The sequence below is a fragment of the Eublepharis macularius genome, chromosome 8 (assembly GCF_028583425.1).
Source record: "Eublepharis macularius isolate TG4126 chromosome 8, MPM_Emac_v1.0, whole genome shotgun sequence".
Lineage (NCBI taxonomy): Eukaryota > Metazoa > Chordata > Lepidosauria > Squamata > Eublepharidae > Eublepharis > Eublepharis macularius.
This window is the reverse complement of record NC_072797.1, coordinates 84,847,414-84,873,970: the sequence shown is the minus strand read 5'-3', so window position 1 is coordinate 84,873,970 and position 26,557 is coordinate 84,847,414. Positions and strand designations below refer to the sequence as shown.

Here is a 26,557-nt window from a genome sequence, read left to right as displayed (position 1 = left end):
GTCTTTTTCTCTAGCTATCCTCACCCCCTGCCTCCTCACCATTGAGCCAAGGAATTGCATATTCAGTTCTTAGTGGACTTTGCTGTGAGTTTCTAAAGATAATAGGTTCGCTTCCCAAGAAGTTGTAAGACGTTCCAGTGTAAAGTTCCCCATCTTCAGAAGAACAAAAAATAAAATTAATCAAAATATATAGTAATATAAGAGTATAAAGCAGTATTTTTCATTTTATGCACTATTCCCATTATATTTCATGTCTCAGCAGGACAACTCATACACCCACTGTGCCATTTCCTTCCTTGTCTGTCAGCTTCTACCTTCTCTTCCTCTTGTGTTCACCACATATTACTGATGGAAAGTGCTCTGTGTAAAGGGCAAGTACATTTTCTTCACAGTACCTAAAGTATTGGTAGTAATATTTAATTTTAAAATTATTCTCTTAAGTAGGTACTAGTTAGAGTGTGAGACTAGAATCAGGGAGGCCCAAGTTTGAACTCCAGTCTGCCATAGAAGACTGATGGGTGACCTTGGGCCAGTCACACACACTCAGCCTAATCTACCTCACAGAAGTGTTGTGAAGATAAAATGGAATGACATAAGGTACTTTGGATTGCCATTGAGAAAAAGGTGGGGTACAAATGAAGTATATAAATAAAAAAAATTACAAATATTTTAATGCTAATGAAAATGATATTAACCAAAACATACTTCCTGTTAATAAAGAAGTACAGAAGATTATGGTAAACATATAAAAGAACACATGTTGGAATGTAATGGATAGATTTTTTTTAAAAAAATTGAGTATACTGAATTTATCCCAAATATGAAAGCTTTTTCTCAGTTTGCAAAATTCTCAGGTGCAGACACCAAACTGCTTTCTGATCTTACAACATTTTAAAGGACAATATGAGAATCTGTGGAAAATGTGTATGATCCCGGCCATGGTTATGAACTGATAAAGGCAAACAAGATCTGATGCTTGTACTTACCAACCATAACTGATGTATAACTTTGTGCAGGATCAAATGGACATCTTCCTTTACCATCTTCATTTTTACCCCCAAATTCAAACGACAACAGATTCTAATAAAACAATCAAACCATATATTTCAGTGTACTTTTGAAATATAAAACAGCCACCATCCAGCCCACATTTGCAGATACTGCAATGTTTCTGATTTAAGTGGGATTACAGACTCTCATAAAGTCAAATTAATGCAGCCACTTCCAATTCACTTTTGACATGCTGAAATCAACCTGTTGAAATAGCTGTAATTGTTTTAGCATGTTTTCAGATTTTGACTTACTACATTCTTGCACATTTTCCAAAAATGGCTTGCACAATGATAAGATGGGCTGCAGGCCTAAGATATGTTGAATTAATTTATGTGGCTAGCTCAGAATACACTAATCCATTTGAAGTTCAGAATTAGCCCAGTGTCCATAATTGTGCCTAATAAGTATTCTGTAAAGAAGTAACTACAAAATATAAAGGCTGTGATTCAGGCAAAGATTATGATTATTTAAATCAGAGGAAATTAAGCATACACATCTATGTTTCTATGGAAATGAATGAAAAACTCAAATGCTTAACTATGACTGGATTATACAGAGTATTTTTCAAATTAAGTAATTTAATTTTCTCAACCCCATTATCTAATTACATTATTGTACGAATAAATAAAAATATATAACAAAGTACCAGAGTAAATAATTGGAATTATGTAGAATAGACTCATCCATGTCTATAGGTTACCATTCCCCCAACATGCATACATGCACCTATGCAGGGCGGGGTGGGGGGTGTTATTTCCTGAAACACATAGCAATACCATGCTTTGAAAGGCAGCTATTTGTGCAATAACATTCTTTGACCACAACAAGGATTTCAGAGTGTGGAGCTAGGGTAGAAATCCATATTTAGATGACTAACAGGAAGGAAGAGAAAAAGAAACATATGACAGGTTAGGTGGCAAAAAGAAAAATGATGCCTGTATAGGAAATTCAAGAAGAAAAGACAGATATTTGTAAAGAAAGGAGAAGTAAAATGTGCAGCGAAAATGTAGTAGTTTGTATGATGAAGACCGTGAAATAGGTGGGGATTACTATGGAGAATTTTGAAAGCCAGGAAAAATTCCTGAAAAATGGAAATGTCAACAAGTATACTCACTCCCCAGAGCATTAAAGAAATCTTCTGATGGTAGATACGCCATTAAAAGGTGAATTCATAAAGAAGCAACTGGGAAGTTAGCAATACATAAATAAGGGATTCAACAGCTGCAAGGACATGGCAAGGAGAGGACAATGTCTGGCAATGTTCTGGAACTGATGATGGACAGACTTACAGATAAGAGAGACAAGCAAGGTCACAGTTTAACATCAAGAATCCTGTCCTTGAGAACAAAGTAAGATCCGAGCAAAGGAGACCGGATGATAGTCAGACATGGAAGGCAGACAGGAAGTTTTTTAAGCACAGGTAAGACGTCATTCTGAGGAATTCAGTAGTATGAAGTTATGGTAAAGTCAGGAGCTGACAGAGATAAGATAGGCAGAGAGGGGAATCAGAGTGTTTAGGGGGAGACACAAAGAGGTGCAGCCACAGGACATTCACATGATTCAAAAGTTAGGGACATGTATGCAGGAGAACCGCATCAACAAAATGGAATGAAAACAAAGTGCTCACTGGGAAATGATTACTAAATTCTACAAGACCTGGTGTCTAAAGCGACAGAAAAACATACGTACATACATACATCACATGTTATTTTTTTCTGTCATCACCCTGTTCAGCAAAGCCTAACTATTTCAAATGCTGTTATAGCTATCCTCAAAATAAACTGCATTCTGTAACTCACCAGGTAATCACAAACTGGCTGAAAGGCATTTGTTCCACAAACATAAAGAAAAGTATCGTTCAGTTGTTGTAAGACACGAACATAGTTAAGGCACTCTGTCTGTGAAACATAAGAGACAAGAGAAGAAAATAAAAGACTTTTAATAAATTGCTTCTGTAGTAATTTATTAAAAAGAACTAGCTACTTCTATGACTTCAAGCTCATGCACATTTAAGCAGAAGTCACTATCATATAGCAAATTCAGAATATAGATGATCAATGTTTGCTCACTAACAAATGCAATCATTGGATTTAAATATAAGTGAAGTTGAAGTGATAGTATTTAAGACTGGACCACCTTCTATAAAATAATCTTTCATGGTGTCTATATTATTTGCAGAACTGTTACTGGACACCATAAACCATATATAACACTATATACTGTGTTGGTCAGGCCCACCTGGAGAACTGTGTGCAGTTCTAGAGGCCTCATTTTAAAAAAGATGTGGACAAATTGGAACAGGTTAGAGGAGAGCAACCTCCGGATGATCAGGGGCCTGGAGACCAAGCCCTACAATGAAAGACTGAGGGACTTGGGAATGTTCAGTTTGGAGAAAAGGAGGCTGAAGGCAGACATGATTGCTCTCTTCAAGTATTTAAAAGGCTGTCACTTATGGGAGGGAAGGGAGCTGTTCCTGTTGACAACAGAGGATAGGATTCGAAACAATGGTTTTAAACTACAGAAGGGAAGTACTGGTTAGACATTAGGAAAATCTTCTTCACATTAAGAGTAATTCAGCAGTAGAATTAGTTGCCTAAGGATGTTGCAGGTTCCCCCTCACTGGCAGTCTTCAAGGAGCAGCTGAACGAATACTTGCTGAGTTTTCTTTAGGTTGCATGGAGTTGGACTAGATGGTCTATAACGCCCCTTCCAACTCTGTAATTCTATGATATATTGTTTAATGACAAATGATCAATGGTATAAAAGAAGATGGGTGGTTTTTAAGTGATTCCTCAGATCCAAATACCACAATTTCAAGATGAACAGAAAGTTTCCTATACATGATTACTGTTTAAAGAGCTGCTTCGTTGACAAGGTTTCCTACAATCTTTAAACAGTATTTAGGGAGCCAACTAAAGAAAAGTGATCAAAACACCATGAAGTCTAGCAAATTTAGGACCCTCTAGCAACTATTTCATAGCCTAAACAACAATTGTGGAATTGCTGCTGTTCAGCGATGCCATCCTTCTGTCCACCCACCCCACCAGCCCTGCAGCAGCAGACACCATCTTCAGGCTCTGCAGCACAGCCTCTGTCAGTACCTCAAATAGAAGAGGGAAAAAAACAATCCACAGGGAATACAATACTAGTCTACAAAATTACAAAAATGTATTCAGAGTGCAAAGGCTACAAAATTTCATCACTGTGTTCAAATAAATACTCTTAATACAATTTCCAGGCACATACATGAACAATACAATACTTTTTACATAATCATATAGGGCACATTGCAGTGGACATCCACAGTTTCCACAGTCTTTTTGAAATAATTATAACAATTCTTTCCAGGATTTGAATACATTGGAAGTTTCCTTTTCTGCTGTAAAGCATTCCACACGCTCCTGATGAAGGATTCCGATATCTGCCACAGATAGCCGGCCCCAGATTGAGCGTGGGTTGGAGTCTGCTTCACGGCTGGGCTTCACCATTCACTTGCCAAGGGGAGCCCTGGAAAGAATTGTTATAATTATTTCAAAAAGACTGTGGAAACTGTGGATGTCCACTGCAATGTGCCCTATATGATTATGTAAAAAGTATTGTATTGTTCATGTATGTGCCTGGAAATTGTATTAAGAGTATTTATTTGAACACAGTGATGAAATTTTGTAGCCTTTGCACTCTGAATACATTTTTGTAATTTTGTAGACTAGTATTGTATTCCCTGTGGATTGTTTTTTTCCCTCTTCTATTTGCTGTTTCATAAGGGAATAGCCACTTTGTTCTGCTCTGTCAGTACCTCAGCTGCAGGAACCTTTACAGGCCTCCAGGCCTTCCTCATCCTTAGGCCAGTCGCAGCCAACACCCAGTCACAACTCTGGGGAACAGCCTGCAGCCACTCAGCAGACTCACCCTTCTCTTGCAGTTGCCCAGACAGCTCCACCTCACCCAGGCTCACAAGAGATTGCCATCAGCACTAGCCAGGAAGGCCCAGGTCCAGGCCCCAAGCTGCCAAGGGAGCCACTGGGGAGGGTTCAGAAGCAGCAGGGGTGAGCCAGGCAGAGAGCAAACCAAATACCCCACCCAAGGCTGGGATGGAGTAGGTGGGGCTGGGAGACTACAGAGTCTACCCAGCCCTCCTATCAGATAGGCTGGGAGCAGGGCCAGTCAGGGAGACTGGGTGGAGACTGGGAGCGGAACCAGGGAGGTGGGGCAAGGGAAGGCCTTTAAATTCAGGTTCCTGTGAAGGCTGAGGAGGATTTTGCAGGAACGGTCAGCTGGAGCCTGCTGTTACTCCCAGGGCAGGAGAAGGAACAAGGTGGTGCAACCCCCTTCCCTGCCCATCTGAGGCCAGAGGATACCTGCCTGGAGAGCTGGTAGGATGGCAAGCCATCAGGTGGGGGCACCAGTGAGGGAGGAGCCTCACAGCTGCTTTTGCTATGTCTTTGAATCCAAATATATTCTACATGTATCCAGAACACCAGCTATGTTTGAAATGTATTTGTTTCCCCCCTAGTTTGGGGGCTGTCTGTCATTGGCAATCTCTTCATCCCCTCACCTAAGATTAAGTGCCGGATGACAGCAAAGATTTCACTGGTGTTTAGATAAAATGACTCCAAGAGAAAGTTGAGCTTGTTAGATGTTTAAAAAGCAACAAACAGACAAATTTGTTTCATGGATCAAAATCTGATGTTATATTATCTTAAAAGAGAATTTTATACATCCTTTTGATGGAGTGCTTAGAAAAACTGTCATATCCAAGTTCTGCATGCTTCTCCCTAAAATGACAGCAAGAAGGTGAGAAACGATAGAGTTTAATCTTCTAAGAACTGCCAGCCTCAAACACGTTATAGCAAAAAGCCAAGCCTGAGGTGAGAAGATTTCAGGCCAAAATAGCAGCTTGCTTGAGGAAGGACCGGCTCCAGACCACATTGCTGCTTTTAAAGTAAAATAGTTAAGTTCATTTGCATTGTCTACTAACTCTACTATGCAGTCAGTAATTAAATATATATTTTAAAAGACTTTTCCTCTCCATCTCCTTGTAAAGACTTATGGCCTGGGTAGGGACAAAGGTGTGAGCCCGTAGGTGTGATCCACAGGGCAAAAGTCAAAAGAGTTCTTGGCCCTGGGTTCATACACAGCCTGAGGCCTGTTTAAAGCAGCCTTGTTGATAAGGACCTGTGCAGGATGGTTTTGTTTTGTTTGTATAATTGGCAAATTGTTCAGTACTGTTCTGTCAACTGCTCTGAGAAGTGGCATACAAATGACATTAAATTAATTAAATAATCAAAAACAAGTGACTGTCAGAAATCAAACTAAGCATTAAGAGAAAGACTAACTCCACTAACTCCAGAGCTTCGTACTGCATTTCTGAAAGTCAAATTAAGAAAATCCACCTGTTTAGATTTGCCCTTTTCTGCACACTTCGTTTTCTTGTCTTCAGTGACTTTCCAAAACACCTAAGGGGGAAAAAGCAGAAAAAAACAACAAATCAAAAGGCCTTCTTGTTGCTACCACTAACAGCAACTAATAAGGCACAAGGCCTCCCTGCAGTAAATGCAAGTAAGATGCAAGACAGCTACTATTCATTTACCCTCTTGGGTTAAGACATTTCTAAACACATGCATTTCTGGTCAGCACCTGCTAAGCTTATGCAAAACGTAAATGATTTCAAACCATTAATTAGGTTTCCTTAATTGCATGCCTTTGACTTTGTTACTCTTTGAAGCCTGAAGGCTAAATGGCTTGCCCTTCTGTCCTGACAGCCATTTCCCAAGCTGAGCAAATAATAGAGGTAACAGAAGAGTAATCTATATACAAGACTATCATGCCAGGTTTATCATCCCCTACTGTTGTATTCAGACTGTCTCTGTGCCATTCAGCTCTAATCCTCGATACACTTGCTTGGATTATAGTAAATCCCCAATGAATTCAGAAGAGATTACTTCTGAGTAAACTATTTTAGGATTTGCTTGTTGGTCATGGACAGAATCAGAAGTATGATTATGACTTTTTTAAAAAAATCATGCTTACCTCTTGCTGTTTGTCAGAAATGTTTAATGAATTTAATGCAAAGATTACTTCTCTGGCTCCCACATATAAAATGTCTTTGTCTTCGCTTAGTAATAAAGTTGAGTAGTTAAATGTTTTTGGCTCTTGAAAATGTACTAGATGTATTTCTGTTAAAATACAATAATTTCAGAACAAAGTTTTAATTCACCCAAAGATTATCAGGATTGTCTAATTTTTACACTGTCAAAACAATTTATTCTAGTATCTTTAATACTTCATTCACTGCTTATTAATTAAGCATCTCTCCACCTAAAGCCTTCCTTCAGCCTTCGATATTTATGTTTCTCAACAGTAGCATTAACTGTAAGGAGAGTACAGAAGGAACAGTGTAGAGAAATCTGACATCTTACAATGATTGTCAAGGTCTCTTCAGGAAATACTGAGCAAAAGCATGTGTGAAATAGATATATAAAATATTCACAAGGGTATACTTCTTATTCTGACTAGGAAGTTCTGAGTACAGTTACCTTATTCCAGTTCCACAAATATGGACAGCCTAATTTGCATTTTATGCAGATTGCTTGTGTTCTGAAAATCACGCACATTGTTTGAACCCAAACAATGATGCAAAGCCATTGTTTATTTTGTGAAAGCTGGGTTTACCTCACAGAAAATCACTCAAATTCTGATTTGCCTCAACAAATGCTGGTTTCATCTCTTTCCCTCTGTAACCTGAGGACATATCCAGAAAACAAGCCAGAGGAAGGGACTCATTTAGTCTAAATCATGTCAACCACTCCAAATAGAGGTCAGCAGTGTGAAAACAGAATGCTATAGAGGAGAAATCAGGGCAGGAAATAACCACAATGAGGGATTTTGCTGAAGATAATGAAAAGTCATATTTTCACAGTGTTGAACAGGGAGAAGTGTCATGACTTTCTGACAGACTGAATATGGGGAGCAATGAACGCAGAATCTACAGTCAATCATTTGCAATTGATCAATATAACGGAGGGTAATGACATGATCTTAGTGAAACCAAGTAGAAACATCAGGAAGGCAGCTGATGATGCAGGATCTGATAGAAGGGGAAAGTTCTGGGATATAGAGGTAGAGCTGGATATCACAGGTGGTATGAAAATAATGACATTTGAGAAAGTATGTAGAGAGAAAGAAAACAAGAGGGCAAAGGATAGGTCATAGAATAACCCTCAACACAGAAGAGGAAGACAGAAGAAAAGCTTCCCCTGTGGAAACACTAAAGGAGTAATTAGACTAGTAAGGACTACCAGCTAAAAGCAAGCTTATGATATATCCAACTGAGAAGCTGCTCTGCAAATGCTTTAGAAAAGAAAAGGCCTTTGCTTTTCTATTTTATTGCTTTCTTCTTTTAAGAATTGCAATGGCATGAATAACCTTTTAAATAAAGTTCAATTGAATTCTCTTTTCTGTCTGTAGACTCTCAGAACACTTACAGTGTTCTTATCAGAGAGGCAATCTGAACTGTAGTCCAAGACCAAGTTAAAAAACCCTGATTCAAAGAGCTGTTTTCTGTTAACTGAACAGAATGAAAAAATCTCCTAGTTTCCTTGAACCTGGAAATGAACCTTCTAAACAAAGTTTATAATATTAAATCATATCAATGAGGAACATAACCAGTATTTATTCATAGTTATCTTAACCTGAAGTTATTGTTCTTACCTCTGTGTTCCCAAGTGATCCGGGGCACTGGACCAAATGCTGTTGCCATTCCAATAAATAAACCCACAGCGCCGTACAGAACAAGAGCCATGTTATGTGTCCTTGTTCTGTGAAAGTAGATGGAGAACTACTGAAGCAACTGTTCATTTGGTGACAAAATGTCTTTTGCGTTTAGACAGTTTGTGGAAATACAGACATCATCAAACAATGTATGTGTGGCTGATGTCTTGCAAGGATGCTTCCAAATATATATATTCTGATGGGTCACTTCCTCCAGTGACTGTGGGTTCGCCACAATACTGAACAGAAAGGACTTTCAGAATGAACCTCAACACCTCTTCTGCTTCTTGTGCACATTCTTCTAAGTTAGGATGCTATAAAAACCTGCAGGGAAAAAGATACCAAGGTAAAAGGAAGGAACTGGTCAGAAGTTAGACCAAGGTTTTCAAATCATTCCATGATTTTATAAATGGAAACAGCAAATTTTCAGCGTACAGGAAGTTACTAGCATGTGAGAACATTCATATACGTCAAACCAATACCTACAGACCCACAGACAAGCATTGCAGATGGAAAAAAAAAATTTCAAGGTGCATTTTAATATTTTAGTAAAAGACCGAAAAAGAATCATGCAATGTTAAAACAGAGCTTTTGACTACAGATAGCTTGAGGTGCTTTTTTCAGCTTGATTTTTTTTTTTAAAAAAAATAACTCTCTGTATACCAATCTTTTTTTTTTTTTAAACTGGGTTTCCAGCTCAATTGTTTGCCAACATAAAAATGAAGAGGTTGCTGTCCCAAAGTGGGACCTCCAGCTGGGTCACTTTACTGAAGCAGTTTATAGCATGGTCAAGATGCAAGCAAAAATGCTTTGCTGTTTCCCTTTTCCAATTAAACAGCTGACTACTAATACTACCTCCTTGGTTGAAGGCAAAGTGAAGGACACACATCATCCTGCTCCCAGAAATCGGAAGCATCTTTGGGAAGACAAGAATGGAACCAATGGGTGGTTCTTCATTTTATTTATTTTTATTTATTAAAATACGTATACTGTCTTTCTTTTGTGGCCCCAAGGGGCTTACAACCCCACAATTAAACATATACAAAACCCCATTAACTACTTCCCCATGAAAATGTCCATAGCTTAAACTCCATTAAAATCTCTTGCAAAAAAAGAGGGGGGGCTTAAAGCGTCTCTTGAAAACTTCTAAAGATGGTGTTCCCCTCACCTCCTAAGGAAGCCCGTTCTAGAAGCTAAGAACCATTACAAAGAAAGAAGGGCTCTTGTAGATACCAAGTGGGTTGTTTTAAGAGGGGAACAGCTAGTTAGAGGTTGGCAACCAGAGCACCATTGTTGGCCACATGGAGAGATCCCATTCTTTAGATTATGTGGGCTTTCTTTGAAGGGCCTTAAAATGTCATAACCACCACCCTGAATTGAACTCTGAAACAAACTGCCAGCTAATGTAGCTGTTTTAAAATAGATACTCCTGTTACCTAACCCCCGAGAAAAGTCCACCTGAGGCATTCTAAACCATATTCATTCCTCTTCCCTGAAGTAGGGTTAAGGGAAGCAAAGTATAACAAAGAATAACAAAGTAAAATGGAAAATACATTTCATATGTCAGAGTGGTAGTACACAAAAAAACACTGCACTTTTCAAAACATAAAAATCTTAGTTATGGGTCAAGTTTTCTTCTTAAATCAGCTCCTCCCAAAATGAATGTAATCCGAAAAAGTTAAATGAACTATACTTTGTACCGAAAAGCCCTTTTAAAATTCAACACATGGGCTCAGAATGCTGCATGTTAGTCAGAAAGTCTTGTGATGCTGAATTCTGCCATTCTCTGTTTACCATTCAAAAGAGATGCTTCCTAACAATTTCAATCCCAAATACACTGGGTCAGTTAGATTTAGCTATTGCCACTGCAAAAAATTTGTAGCTTCTTTGTTCCAGAAACAACAGTTCATTTTTTAATTCACGGTCTCTGTGAAAGGTAAGCCAGCTGAAGACGGTAACTATGGCAACTAGTAAGTATTAAGGCACCTTGCCTCAAGGTAGATACTTAGCAATACCTTTCTATGACTTGTAATCTAAAGGGAGATAATACTCCTGCACAGTATTGCACTAGAAGTGACATGTTGCATCTGGACCAATACCTTTACCATTTCATGTTAGTTTTGCCCTTCATCAAGGGTATTCCACAGCATTGGGAAGTACAAGATGTTACTTTATTTCTGCTAATGATAGGATGTTTTGGAGGTCTTTCATTCATAGGGCCGCTACAGGTTGGAGGCAACTTGACAGCACATAACACAACACACATACTTCATTTCTACCCCTCCCCCGCCCTTTCTCCAACGGGGACCTGAAGTGGCGTACATAATTCTTCTCTCCTCCATTTCATCCTCATAAATCCTCTGTAAGGTAAGCTGAAAATGTGTGTAGCCCAAGGCCACCGAGTGAGCTTCCATGGCAGAATGGGGGTTGGAACCTGGGTCTTCCAGGTCCTAGTCCAGGACTCTAATCACTAGACAGCACTGACTTTTAGCTTAATTTTTAAAAAATGTGTGGTTAAGACAAGCAAGGTGTTAATGTGAGTGAGTACAATGGTGTAAGAGAGTTTTGCGAGGTAAAATAAATATATATCCAGCATTCAAGTTCCCACATTTTCTCTGCTGACTTCTCTTGACCTCATCTTCATGTTTTTGTTTGTTCTTTGCTTCTGGTTTTTTTGTCACATCAGTTTGCCTTTCTTTTCTCCTGCTTCCTTAATAGAATTTCCCTAGTTTCCTTGGCTCTCTCTTAAACCTTGTATCCAGCACATCTAAATTGTGATTCTCCCAAAACATACTTTACCCACAAAAACCTTCTTAATTCTTCCTCTCCTACTTTTTTTCTTATTGTTTTATTTAGGATATTTCTGTGCCATCTCTTCAGAGCCTTTTTGAGGTGGCTTACAATTAAAATATAACATTATTGGTGCTCCTGCACCATCACACCCATTCACACAAACCCTTTGCTCATTTTAACTGCAGACAGAAAAGAAAATTAAGCTAAATGCCACTGTGGTGTGGTGGCTTGAGTGCCATTAAAAAGCAGTAAAAAACAAGCCATTGGATATTAACAATATAAAAACTATGCATAAAATAGAAGCAGACCATTTAAAAAGCTGATAAGATTTTTAAATGGTCTGCTTCTATTTTATGCATAGTTTTTATATTGTTAATATATAAAATAGTTTTTATACTTATTATATTGCATAATCTGGCCATCATAGTTTTTATATTGTTATATTGTCTAATTAAAAGCCTGGGTAAAAAGGTGTGTTTTTGGTATGAGGTCTAAAAGAAAGTAAAGTAGGAGCCAGACAAACTTCAAAGGGGAGGGTATTCCAGAGGTGAGGTGCCATCCAGAGAGGAACAGAGAGCAAGGCTTGTGAGGCAGATATTATATGGTGGCCTGGACTGTATGGGAAGCGATGGTCCTTCAAGTACTCTGGCCCCAAGTCTTTTAGCGCCTTAAAAGCAAGAACCAGTGCTTTGAATTGTGCCCAGAAACAAATGGGTAACTAGTGCCAATCTTTCAGCACAAGGGTAATACAATCCCAGTAACCAATCCTTGACAATAACTTGGCTGTCACATTTTGGACCAGTTGTAATTGCTGCACCACTTTCTAAAGCAGCCCCATCTGAAACGTGACCTGATGTGATCAAAGCATGGTTCTCCATGGCCAGATTATGCTTTTTGAGAAACGGTCATAGCTTGTGAACCAGCCAGAACTGATAAAAAGATACTATGTGCTGCAAAGGAGACCTAAAGCCTCAAAACTGTAGGCCAGGATCCAGTGCAACAATTCCCTCCCACAAGAACAGGCTGACTCCACAGCTCCCAGTTTCTAGTGTCTCTTGAAGTCATGCTAAAACACAATTAACTGTACTGCTTCGGTTTCATGGTAGCCAATTTCACCTTGATTTAAATTAATCTACTGAAAGCTGCATTAAAAAACCAAAAAATCAACAATGAGGATTCAGAAAAGTGTCACTCTGCTTAAGACTGCACTGAAAGAGTGAGCACTCTGACTTTGTAAGGGCAGAATTATACTTTGTATAGCTTTGTGATTTGGAGGAGACTTGTGCATATGGAGGGGTGGGGTGCGATACCACTCTTAACCCTATCATGCCATGAAAGTCAGTATTCTCAGATAGCTTTTACCCTTGCTAGGAGAAAAATATGGGGATCTTTACATCTCCAAGGTGTGAGTGAAAGAAACTTGGGGAAGATGGTGGCAGCAATTTTTAATGTGAAAATAATACAAGGGGATAATACATGGTTTTAAAAACCATGTCCTCCTTTAAATCACAGTCATATTGACTTAAAATGTATCAGGAAAATAATAATGGAATGACACGTCCCACCCTAAATCAAGAAAAGAAATAATATATGAGAAAAAAAGGGAAAAGAGAATAATGACTATAAGAGGTTCCACATGCAATATACAAAGGCATGTAAAAAACAGATGATGCCTTAGGCTCCAGTTTTGTGACACAAGTTCTAAGTTACCATATAATCTCCTGCTGGACATCTGAAGTCAGAAAGGTGGATGTGGGATTTGTGGCTCCCTCTCAAAAATAAGTTTCTCTTCAGTATGCAGTGGTTCAATGGCAGCCCTAATAATCTTTGTGTCAACAGAAATTAGTATGTGTCACCAGAATATGCAGCATATGCAGCCTGTAGTACTGCTGTGCCCTGCAGACGACCTATCAGCTTCTGAAGTCTGTGAAAGAGTTTCACACAATACAGGGGTTGCTAGAGTCATTAAATTTATTACACTATTTTATGAATTTTTATGAACCATCCTACAGGTATGTCGAAAGCATAATGTTAACCACGAAGTAAGGAAAATACACATCCATTCCACATTGGCAGAGACTAAAAGCCCAACCCTTTATCATATATGCTCTTCAAACCCTGAATGCTACTAAGAGGCTCCATTGCTATAGTGCTATTGTGGAAGTTACTCTCCCCCCACCCAAAGAAAAAAAGATATTGACTTTTCTAGTCCAGAGCATGGGGAAACTCTTATATAAAGCAGAACTACCATCCATACAAAGGCTACAAGGTGCCAAAATAAGCCAGTTTTGTCCCATCCTCTCCAGGCTCAAATGAAAGGGAACACTCAAGAAACAGTACCAATTTCTAGGTTCTACAGTTTACACATTATTGACAGATTTGTTTTCTGAGCAAAGAGAATACTGCCTAAAGTTCAGAGGGCTGTGAAGGGCTCCTAGCAAATACAGGTATAGGAAGAAGAAAGTGCATATCAGATAGATACAGCAGATTACAAGGCAGTGAGAAGATGCTCTATTGACAGCTTCCCCGGGAATTATATTAGTACACTAGCAACCCTGCCCATTGTATAAACAATGGGCTTGGGAGGGGTGCCGTGCTGCAGTGGGCTTCTCTGTCGAGGCTGCCACAGCGACGGAGAAGACCAACATGGTGATGTGACCCTCCAGAGGGCTGCACCCACACACCAAACCTCCCGGTTGCCTCCGTGGCCACTGCTTCTCTGGGCTTCTCCATCGCCATGTTGCCAATGACTCACTGCACCAGGATAAAAAGTGAATCGTTGCCAATATGGCTTGTCTTTTATATAGCATGATTATGCAGGAAATACATTAGAATACTCCTCCCAAATAAAAAAATCCCTTCCCATGCAAAGTGAGCTATCTATCAAGGAAGTGAGTTCTGAATTCTCTCAATATGCCAATCATCTGTATGTAGGGTGATGATGGTATAATACTCCTTCCTGAATTTTGAACTGGCAAATAGTTCTACGAGGGCTGTGCCATATTTTTTCACCCTCTGTAGATTTATTTGTTTGTTTGTTTGTTTGTTTCAAATTTGTGTTCCGCCCTCCACGCGAGGTTTGATTTTCAGGAACTTTTATATTACAGTTGTGGCCAGTTCATTAAAGCACAGAATATGGTTCCTATTTCTCTTTTCACTTATTCAGCACACTGTATATCTATAGTACAAGTAAATATTATTCATGAACCAACACTCAATTCGGCAGTTGGCTGCTTCTTAATAAAATCCCTCTGAAAATCCCTTTTCTTTGCCATGCGTTTATTTAATGTGCCCCTTGGGGATGAAGCGTACCTCTTCTCAGGTATGCACACCAAGCCCAACTGATGCGATCTCGGGCAGAAAGCCAAGAGTGTAGTTCACATCCCATTCCACTCGGCTGCTAAGGAAAAAGCTTTTGCTTGCTACACTTATGCTAATAAGAGTGCCTGGAAAGCTTCCATTACACCTTAAACACACAGTAATAATTTTGTTGGTGTGATTTTTCTCTGATAATAGGAGTGCTTTATTAACCCCATTTCTAGTTTTCCAATTAAGTAGAATCATTTCCAATTATTTATGCAATTGCAAACAAAGCAAACTCAACTTGATTTGTGTGAGTGAATGTGTGCAAGGGGAAGTCAATGGATATTACAGCTATAACTGAGGGAACCACACCTTTTAAAGTTGCTGTTCAGAATTTGCTAAAGAGAAAATGTGTAAGCACTATATAAAACCCAGTGTAACGTATAAGCATTTTTCCAGAAACACAATAGCCAATTAAAGCTTACTCTCATGTATAGAACTGTGACTTGATCTAAAGTAGGAGTAAGTTGGGACAACTGCCTATCTGTCAGTATTTTCAGGTCACATTCTAGACTGTGGGGTATCACTGTTGCTAGACAATTCCCTTCATTTTATCATGTTTTCAGGGAATTTTTCATATGTGAGAACATTTAGTCATGTGAATACCCATTTTTAATTTGAAAAAGTATAACCCATTCACAGTCTCTTATTTCTCTCTCACTGAAAGCAAAAGTGAAGGTAACTTGCATCTATCTTCTCAAACAGCAGTAGATTATCCCCATATTAAACATTTAATCATCTGTCGTATACAGGGATTTTTCATGTACAAGAACATCTAGTCAAGTGAATATCCATTTGTAATACAGAAAGTATAACCCAGTCAGTCTCACTTGAAAGCAAAAGTGAGGGTACACTTGCACTTACCTTTTCAAACGCAGCAGCTTATCCTCATATGAAACTTAGTTCACTTAGCTTTAAGGCAAGTGACTACAACAGGCCTGTAGTCAAAAGTTAGTACTGCAGTCTGGACCCTCACAGGGAACCTAAGGATGACTGGTGTCCTCCCAAATAAAAACAGGTTTTACTTACCGTAACTGTTGTTCATCTAGGTCTTCCGTGCAGTCCCACATGGGACTGCGCACGCGCAGGCCTGCCGATACCAGAGATTTTAATAGCTAAAAACCACCAGGGGGCTCTCCCGCCTCCCAGCGCGCATGCGCGGCCGCTTTCCCGCCGAAACGGCTCTTAAGAGGCGGAGCGCCCCTCACATACCCTCAGTTCCTCTTTCGCCGCCCCCTGCAAGGTAAGTACCAAGAGAGTTAGCGGGGAAGGAGGGAGGGCATGTGTGCCTGCACGGAAGACCTAGATGAACAACAGTTATGGTAAGTAAAACCTGTTTTTCATCTACGGTCTTCCTGTGCAGTCCCACATGGGAAGATTCCAAAGCTAAATACCTGGGTGGAGGTGACGCCAAGGCATCACTCAAAGATGGAGTGCAGAACAGCTGTGCCCACCGCTGTCTCCTTTCTATCTAGGATGTCCAGCGCATAATGCTTCACAAAAGTATCCGCCGAGGCCCACGTCGCCGCTCTGCAGATGTCCTGGAGTGGAACACCCCTGAAGAGAGCCGCTGACGACGCCTGGGACCTGGTGGAGTGGGCATGCACTTCCAAAGGACAAGGTAAGCTAGCAGCAGAATAACAAGTCAGTATAGCCTGGACAGCCCATCTAGAGATAGTCTGAGATGAGGCCCGGTTACCCTTATTCTGTCCAGCAAAACAAACAAATAAATTAGAGTCAATCCTAAACGGTTTCACCCTATCCAAATAAAATAAAATGGCCCTGCGAACATCCAAAGAATGAAGGGCCGTCTCTGCCTCAGAAGCCGGAGTTGGAAAGAAAACCGGTAGAACCAATTCTTGAGACAAATGAAAACGGGATACCACTTTAGGCAAAAACTCGACCTTTGTACGAAGAACGACCTTCTCAGGGTGGAATTTCAAATAAGGGGGTTCGCAGGATAACGCCGCTAGCTCCCCAACCCTTCTGGCTGAAGTAGCCGCAACCAAAAAGGCCACTTTCATGGACAAAAAACGGAGTGGACAGGAAGCCAAGGGTTCAAAAGGCTTAGACATCAATCGAGTCAGAACCAGGGGCAACGACCACTGAGGGACCAAAGCCCGCACAGGGGGAAACAAATTATTCAACCCCCGTAAAAATAATTTAGCAGAATAGTGGGAAAAAACAGATTTTCTATCCACTGGAGGGTGAAAAGCAGAGATGGCTGCCAGATAAACCTTGACTGAGGAGCTGGCCAAACCCTCCTGTTTCACCTCCCACAAAAAGTCCAAAATATCAGAAAGGGTGGACTCAAAAGGATCCAAACCCCTGCGACTACACCACACAGAAAATTTGTCCCACTTAAGGGCATAAGACTGCCTGGTAGACAAACGTCTAGCATTTAAGAGAACATTAGTCACAGCCTCGGAGAAGGCAGCCCTGGCCTGATCAACCACGCTGTGAGTTTGAGTCTCCTGATGTCGTGGTGAAGAACCCCCCCGCAGGTCAGGAGATTGGGAACCACCGGGAGATGGATTGATTGAGTCTGCAGACTCAGAAGGGAGTGAAACCAGGGTTGCCTCGGCCAATACGGGGTCACCAGGATGACGGACGCCCTGTCCCTCTGGATCTTGCTGAGGACTCGTGCCAGAAGCGGGAACGGAGGAAAGGCATAACACAGGGGACCTGACCAACTTAATTGAAACGCGTCCCCACTTGATTCTGGGCCTACTCCTCCTCTGGAACAATAAGCTAGGACCTTGCGATTTTCCACTGTCGCAAAGAGGTCCAACTCTGGAGTCCCCCATTCCGAGAAGATAGGGGCGAGATACTTGTCCTGGAGGGACCACTCGTAGTTTTCCCTGTGGAGTCTGCTCACGTGGTCCGCCATGGAATTCTGTACCCCCAGGATGTGAACTGCATGCAGCCACACAGCATGATCTATGGCCCACTTCCAGAGTCTCATCGCCTCTGTGCAGAGAGCCACAGACGCCGTGCCACCTTGCTTGTTGATGTAAAACATTGCCGTCGTGTTGTCTGTCAGGACTTGAACGGACTTGTTCCGCACGACATCTGAAAAGGAGATCAATGCATATAAAATTGCCCGTAACTCAAGAATATTAATATGTTCCTCACGTTCAGACTCAGACCATAACCCATGGGCATAAAAGCCAGCACAGTGAGCCCCCCAACCGAAAAGGGAAGCATCTGAAGTAACCGACAGGTGAGTTTGTTGAAAACCAAACTCCATCCCTTTAAATAAATTAGCATCATCCAGCCACCACTCCAGGGAGGACACCCCCCCCCCAGGGACGGAAAGTCTCCTATTTTGAGAATCACGGGCTGGTGAGAATACTGAATTGAACCACAATTGGAAGGGTCGCATAAATAACCTGGCCAGGGGAACCACAGCTGTAGTAGAAGCCACGCAACCCAAAAGGGTCTGGATAAAGCGAACAGATTGGAAACGACACCTCTGAAGGGTCGAAATAAGCCTCTTAATTTTTGAAGCACGCTCTGTAGGTAAGAAGCCTGCATCCCTAACACCATCCAAGATTACTCCAATAAATTGGATGGAGCGCACAGGGGTCAACTTGGATTTCTTCTGATTAACAAAAAGACCCAGGCGTAAACATAAATTCAAAGTGAGATACACCTGATTAGACACAGAGTCAGCAGAATCACCAACCAAGAGCCAGTCATCCAGATAAGGAAAGATTTGGCAGCCCTGGAGGCGTAAATGAGCCACCACCACTGCCACACACTTAGTGAACACTCTAGGTGCAGTGGCCAACCCAAAGGGCAAACCATTGTATTGAAAAACACGTTGACCATAGACAAAACGTAAAAACTTTCTGTGCTCAGGGAAAATTGAAATATGAAAATACGCATCCTTCAGATCCAGGACTGCAAACCACGACTGTCGGGGCAACAAAGTCAAAACCATTTGTAAAGTAACCATTTTGAATTTACGAACTCGTATAAATTTATTCAATCCCCTGAGATCCAGGATAGGCCGAAGCCCACCATCCTTCTTCTCCACTAGAAACAGGTTGGAATAGAATCCCAAACCAGCTGAAGCAACCGGAACCTCCTCTATAGCCCCTTTCTGCAATAGGGCTGAGAGCTCTCCCAGGATCTCTGAACGAGGGGGGTCAGAAGAAAACACAGGGAGACGTAGGTAAGGTAAACCAAGAAATTCAACTTTATAACCAAACTGGATAATAGACAAAACCCAAACATCGGAACAAATTGAACACCATGCATCCAAGAAAGCATTAAGCCTGTCCCCAAATGTGGGGTCAGGTCCCTGTGATTGTCAGAATTGCTTATGCAATTGGTCCTGGTCCTTGGCCTGATGCTGTTGGGAACCAGGCTTGGGACGTTGGCCCTGCCTCCGTCTGGGAAAGGCAGATTGTGGGCTCTGGTAGTTCCTGCGCGGCTGGTAAGCATACCCTTGATAGGGCTGATAGCGGTGTTGTCTGCCACGCTGGAAGGAACGATAGTATGGGCGAGAAGACTGCTGCGACGGCTGGTGTAGAACCCCATACGAGCGGGCTGTCAGGCGGTCGGTCCTCTTCTTAGAGAGGAACTCGTCAGTTTTCTCTGAAAACAGGGTGGTGCCCTCGAACGGCAGGTCCTCAACCCTGTTCCTCGTCTCCACTGGGAGGGCGGTCGTGCGAAGCCAGGCGTACCTGCGCAGTACCACCGAGGAGAGGAGCGATCTAGATGCGGTGTCAGCCATACTTCGCCCAACATTGATCTGGTGTCTGGATAGGCGGACAGCCTCCTCCTGAATGACCCGAAGCAAGGTGCGCTGGTCTTCGGGAATCTTAGGAAGAAAAGACACCACCTTCTTCCATAAGAACAGTTGATAGGCCGCCATCATCACGGCATAATTCGCCACTTTGATGCCAAACGTAGCTGAAGTATACAACTTCCTGCCCAAGGCATCGATCTTTCTACTATCCTTGTCAGTTGGAGCCGACAGAGAGCCCTGGCGAGGCCGAGCTTGCATCTCCTCAGTGACAAGTGAGGATGGAGGAGGGTGAACGGCCAGGAACGGATGAGCATCATCTTTGGTCCTGTACAAGCTCTCCACCTTCCGGTTAGTGGCGGTAGCAGACGCAGGTCGAGACTGCAGTTTCTTCCAAAGATCAGCAAACCCCTCTATAAGGGGAAAGGCAATCGAGGGAGTAGATCCCGAATAGATATGTTGCAATATCTTATCAGTAAATTTAGATTCAGTGGAAGTCACTTCAAGGTCCAAGGCTTTCGCCATTCTTTGGAGCAACTCGTTGTAGGCCCGAAAATCATCAGTGGGCGAAGCCTCATCAGATGGCCCAATTTCCCTTTCAGGTGACTCCAACAAAGGAAAAACACTGTAGCGGGCCCGGGGCCGCGGAGAGACCCGATCCGACGGGAGGCGGGACGGATCATATCCAACATCGGAACCGACTCGAAATGAGGGAGACAACGAAGCACCTCTATAATGTCGGTCAGAGTAGTATGAACTCTCCCTACTAAAGTAACGAGGAACAGGTTCATCTCGACGTCGACTCTCCCTGGATCGGCTCTGGTAGGACCGCGGCGGGCTCCGACAGCTAGAGCGACGGGTAGACCGACTCTGTCGACTCCGAACCGACCGAACCGAGCCTGATTCGTAAGAGGCCGATCGGGCCCGACCCGAAGGTGTAAGAGGCTTCTCAAGGAGTATGACGTCGTCCTCCTGAGCCTCCCGGTCCAGAGGAGTCTTGGACTGCGGACGATCACTCGCTTCTGCCTGCTGCTCCACTTGGACAGGAGTGGAGTCGATCGGAACCGACGGGGGAGAGGTGAGTAAACCTTCCAACACTGCCTTATCATGCTTACTGGAATGCTTATGCTTTTTCTTCTTCTTTTCAGGAACGGTCTTCGACCTTACAGAGGGATCCGAAGTCGTCGGAACCGTAGAGGTGGTATGAGTTGGAGGAGTCGACCTCGGAACCGACGGGGTCGAACTTCTATGGGCTCCATGGGCAGGTGAAGCCTGGACAGCCGACGAGATCGAAGGAGGTCGACTTGCCAAATGTCTCAGAACCGAAGCGGTCGGTTCCGACAAACTCCGACCCGAAGGGATCCTCTCGGACCTCGACTCCGAGCAACTCGGAGACGGTTGTGAACAAGGAGTCTTGGAACCCGACGCCACAGGAGGACGAGAGGACGCAGACGGAGCAGACGAAGACTTCGGCGGAGGGTCCTCGACAGACATCGCACGCTGCCAGAGGAAGGCATGCAAACGATCCGCCCGTTCCGCCCTGGCCTTGGAGGTAAACGCGCGGCAATGCTTGCACGCCTGAGTGTTGTCTGTTTCTCCAAGGCAATATAAGCAAACGGAATGACCATCCGACCTTGTCATCTTACGATTGCAGGTCTCGCAACGCTTAAACAAGGCCTTCTCAGACATCGCGAACGAAGAAAGCTGTAAACCTCAACGATCGGCGGCGAAAGAGAAACTGAGGGTATGTGAGGGGCGCTCCGCCTCTTAAGAGCCGTTTCGGCGGGAAAGCGGCCGCGCATGCGCGCTGGGAGGCGGGAGAGCCCCCTGGTGGTTTTTAGCTATTAAAATCTTTGGTATCGGCAGGCCTGCGCGTGCGCAGTCCCATGTGGGACTGCACAGGAAGACCGTAGATGAACCACAGATTCCATGCCTGGTAAATAAGCTTTAAGGTAAATCACTTTATTAGTAAATTTTAATTACAAGCTGAAGGATAGCTGATTGCTCCCAGAAATGTTGGCATGTGGTGCTCTTGAACCGCAAGTGAATGTCAGCTGCATAGTCTTCCTTTTGCTCCAATGTGAGGTGACCACCATTCAGTTAGTAAAAAAGCCAACTAGACATGGTGGACTAAGCAGGTTACCAAAGAAGAGTGGGTCCAACTAACAGGGTGTTATCCAGGAAAAGGGCAGCAGCCCAGAATTGTTAGCAGCCCAGAGTGTATTCTAATTTTAAGTAGGGGTGTGCGATTCGGAAATCCGATTCGGGGAAAATTCCCGAATTGGACCCGATCTGTAAAGATTCGGGATTTCTGACTCAGGGACAGCGATTTGGAAATCCCGAATTAAAAGCTTTCCTAAGCATTCGGAATGCCTCGGAAAGCTTCTGGGCTTAGTTTAAAGGCCACCCCCACTGCTTGCAAGCAGTGGTGGGGCCCTTTAAACACCATCCAAACAGCCCCCCCACTTACATTGGCCCCGCGGTTGGCGATGGCTCCAGCCCTCCCTGCCGCCCGTGGGGCCGTGGAGGGAGCGGTGCGGCAAGACGAGCTGGCTGGCTCCAGGCTGCCACCGCCAAGCAATGCCACCGCCGAGTGACGCCGACGCCACCATGGCTGCCGCTGAGCGACGCAGCCACCGCCACGGTCAAGCAATGCTGCTGCCTCCACGGCCAACACTGAGCAACGCCGCAGGCGGCAGCGGCCCACTGCCATTCAGCTGATCTTGCTCCCCGTCTCCCTCCAGCTCAAGGTAAGTGGGTGGGGGGTGGAGGGGTTGCCCCGGGGGGGGAGGTGGGGGGGGAGTTGCTTCAGTATGCTCCGAATATTTATGGAGCATACCGAAGTGAGTAAAATACCATAATTCCGAAGCATCTTGCCGCTTTGGAATTATGGTATTCCCAATTTTTTTCCCCGCTTCGGGTAAACCCGAAGCAGGAAACCCAAATTGACCTGGCCCTGCACACCCCTAATTGTAAGTGGGGACATCTCCTGGAACTGACACTGGAAAATATCTGGTGCTTTATGGTGCTTTAACGTGGGTGGAAGCTACTACTTTTTTCCATTCTCCTAATGAGAAGAGGCTACTATATTCCTGTACATTTAGAGAATGCAGACTGCAGAAAATGGTAGCCTGTCTATATCCACAAAGACAGAAATAATTCTACACACTAACACAGGACTGTCAACACAGGAATGTATCCTCCACTTGTTTCCAAAGAAAGGATATTTTTGTCACTGGAAAGGGGACGTTTTTCTGCTTATTGGCCTTTACCACAACATACTCCCATTTTGCCAAATATGCAGTTCATGAAGGTTTGCTGATCCCCAGGAACAAAATCCGTATATGGATAAACCCCCCATGCTCATGCTGACTGACAGTGAAGTATCAGAAATTCAGTGGAAGTGAGAAAGCCTCTCCCCCAGCAGATCTCACTAGATGCAAGCTGCTATCTCTCATTTACATCAAGGGAAACAGTAGTAAATTAATAGATGATTATCCAACAGTAACTTAAAGTCCAGTGGGAACACACAATTCATCTGCTATTACATTCTCAAAAACAATGTAGTAGCTTCTTTGTCTTCTTACGATTTAATCAACCATTTCAGTTTTCATTTTTGGACCCGCAGGTTCAGTAGAACAAGCTTGGTAACAGATGACAGAAAACAAAATGTTCTCTACCAATGTAAGCTGCTTAAGTTCCCAAAACAAGGCCCTCAATTCTTGGGGAGCTGTCTGTCAAGATGGGTAAGGGGTCTCAAAGGTATGTATCCTATCCTGACAGACATTAGGTGCCCACAAATATTCTTTATATCATATATTACTGTGTAAGTACTATAGCCTTTTCAGTAAAGTGACTACAGCAGGATATTTTACCAAATAAAATTCCAGCATTATAACTGTTTAATTATTTGGTTTTCAAAGCCACAAATAGCTTTTCTGAAGACTTATAAAGTTCAATACACATAGAGGATTTTAATGATTTTTAGCTGAACTGCTTCTGCTGTCAGGGAAAGCAGCAGTATTTTTCATCCGTCACAAGCAATTACTGTTAATTTGTTTGGAAAGCACTCCCGCTCCACTTCTTTCCCCCCCACCCCAACATTCATATGGTACTAGCTAGGCTACCTCAGTTTTTATAGACACTTATTGTGCCACTGCTGCCCTCACCCAAATGGATAAATGAAATGTAAGAAAATATTCTGTATGTGTGTGCTGTGGAAGACATTTCCTACTGCTGCTTCAGTCTTCCTAAATCATTGCCTATGAACCTGTGATTCGGGAATCACAATCTGGTCACATTCTAAGCTCAACAGAACTGCAACAGTACCACTACCAACACTGAATCTGCAAGGTTCTACAAAGGGTCTAGACTTGATTACATCTGCAAAGCACTCTGTTGTAAGAAACAGGGATATTTGTTTCCCAGCTTGAATTTAGGAAAAATGAAATAATAAACATCAGCAGCATGGTAACAAGAAGCAGATTGTTCCTTGGGATTAGAAATACTACATAAGCATCAACAATAAAAGACAGGAACCAAAAAACCCTCTTATTTAAAATAAAATACTATGAAAATTAAAATCACAGCATTTATATTCCCAAACTCTTATGTATTTGTATCATTAAACATTCATATCATTAAGGTAAATTTTACAGAGAAGAAAGAGTGCAGGTGCTGTATCTCATGTTAAAGCATGGATTTTTGGTTTGTTAATTTTAATTATTTTTATGCTGTTTTTATTAACATGTTTGTGTGCATGTGCACACATATATAAACAGGTTTTACTTACCATAACTGTTGTTCATCTAGGTCTTCCGTGCAGGCACACATGGGACTGCGCACGCGCAGGCCTGCCGATACCGGAGATTTTAATAGCTAAACACCACCAGGGGGCGCTCCCGCCTCTCAGCGCGCATGCGCGGCTGCTTTCCCGCCGAAACGGACCTTAAGAGGCGGAGCGCCCCTCACATACCCTCAGTTCCTCTTTCGCCGCCCCCTGCAAGGTAAGTACCAAGAGAGTTAGCGGGGAAGGAGGGAGGGCATGTGTGCCTGCACGGAAGACCTAGATGAACAACAGTTATGGTAAGTAAAACCTGTTTTTCATCTACGGTCTTCCTGTGCAGTCCCACATGGGAAGATTCCAAAGCTAAATACCTGGGTGGAGGTGACGCCAAAGCATCACTCAAAGATGGAGTGCAGAACTGCTGTGCCCACCGCTGTCTCCTTTCTATCTAGGATGTCCAGCGCATAATGCTTCACAAAGGTATCCGCCGAGGCCCACGTCGCCGCCCTGCAGATGTCCTGGAGTGGAACACCTCTGAAGAGAGCCGCTGACGACGCCTGGGACCTGGTGGAGTGGGCATGCACTTGCAAAGGACAAGGTAAGTTAGCAGCAGAATAACAGGTCAGTATAGCCTGGACCACCCATCTAGAGATAGTCTGAGCCGAAGCCCGGTTACCCTTCTTCGGTCCAGCAAAACAAATAAACAAATTAGAGTCAATCCTAAATGGTTTTACCCTATCTAAATAAAATAAAATGGCCCTGCGAACATCCAAAGAATGAAGGGCCGCCTCTGCCTCAGAAGCCGGAGTCGGAAAGAAAACCGGCAGAACCAATTCCTGAGATAAATGAAAACGGGATACTACTTTAGGTAAAAACTCAACCTTTGTACGAAGAACGACCTTCTCAGGGTGAAATTTCAAATAAGGGGGCTCGCAAGATAACGCTGCTAGCTCCCCAACCCTCCTGGCTGAAGTAGCCGCAACCAAAAAGGCCACTTTCATGGACAAAAAACGAAGCGGACAGGAAGCCAAGGGTTCAAACGGCTTAGACATCAAACGAGTCAGAACCAGGGGCAACGACCACTGAGGGACCAAAGCCCGCACAGGGGGAAACAAATTATTCAATCCCCTCAAAAATAGTTTGGCAGAATAGTGGGAAAAAACAGACTTTCTATCCACTGGAGGGTGAAAAGCAGAGATGGCTGCCAGATAAACCTTGACTGAGGAGTTGGCCAAACCCTCCTGCTTTACCTCCCACAAAAAGTCCAAAATCTCAGAAAGGGTGGACTCAAAAGGATCCAAACCCCTGCGACTACACCACACAGAAAATTTGTCCCACTTAAGGGCATAAGACTGCCTGGTAGACAAACGTCTAGCATTTAAGAGAACATTAGTCACAGCCTCGGAGAAGGCAGCCCCGGCCTGATCAACCACGCTGTGAGTTTGAGTCTCCTGATGTCGTGGTGAAGAACCCCCCCCGCAGGTCAGGAGATCGGGAACCACCGGGAGACGGATCGATTGAGTCTGTAGACTCAGAAGGGAGTGAAACCATGCTTGCCTCGGCCAATACGGGGTCACCAGGATGACGGACGCTCTGTCCCTCTGGATCTTGCTGAGGACCCGTGCCAGAAGCGGGAACGGAGGGAAGGCATAACACAGGGGACCTGACCAACTTAACTGAAACGCGTCCCCACTTGATTCTGGGCCTACTCCTCCTCTGGAACAATAAGCTAGGACCTTGCGATTTTCCACAGTCGCAAACAGGTCCAACTCCGGAGTCCCCCATTCCGAGAAGATAGGGGCGAGATACTTGTCCTGGAGGGACCACTCGTAGTTTTCCCTGTGGAGCCTGCTCAGGTGGTCCGCCATGGAATTCTGCACCCCCGGGATGTGAACTGCATGCAGCCAGACAGCATGATCTATGGCCCACTTCCAGAGTCTCATCGCCTCTGTGCAGAGAGCCACAGACGCCGTGCCACCTTGCTTGTTGATGTAAAACATCGCCGTCGTGTTGTCGGTCAGGACTTGAACGGACTT

The 26,557-nt window shown here is 43.2% G+C and overlaps 1 protein-coding gene across 8 annotated transcripts in view; it reads right to left on the bottom strand.

The window, feature by feature from the left end:
- SEMA4D (semaphorin 4D) overlaps positions 1-26,557 on the bottom strand; it is a 151,516-nt gene that overhangs the window by 35,187 nt on the left and 89,772 nt on the right. For 7 of the 8 annotated variants that reach the window (XM_054986238.1, XM_054986241.1, XM_054986240.1 and 4 more), the window contains 6 exons: positions 8,764-9,147; positions 7,084-7,229; positions 6,447-6,509; positions 2,853-2,951; positions 987-1,080; positions 40-153 (listed from right to left, as the gene is read on the bottom strand). In XM_054986238.1, coding sequence (XP_054842213.1) covers positions 40-153; positions 987-1,080; positions 2,853-2,951; positions 6,447-6,509; positions 7,084-7,229; positions 8,764-8,854 — 607 coding nt within the window. In that variant the 5' untranslated portion in view covers positions 8,855-9,147. The remainder of the gene's footprint in view (positions 1-39; positions 154-986; positions 1,081-2,852; positions 2,952-6,446; positions 6,510-7,083; positions 7,230-8,763; positions 9,148-26,557) is intronic. The other variant, XM_054986237.1, reaches the window with a different exon arrangement.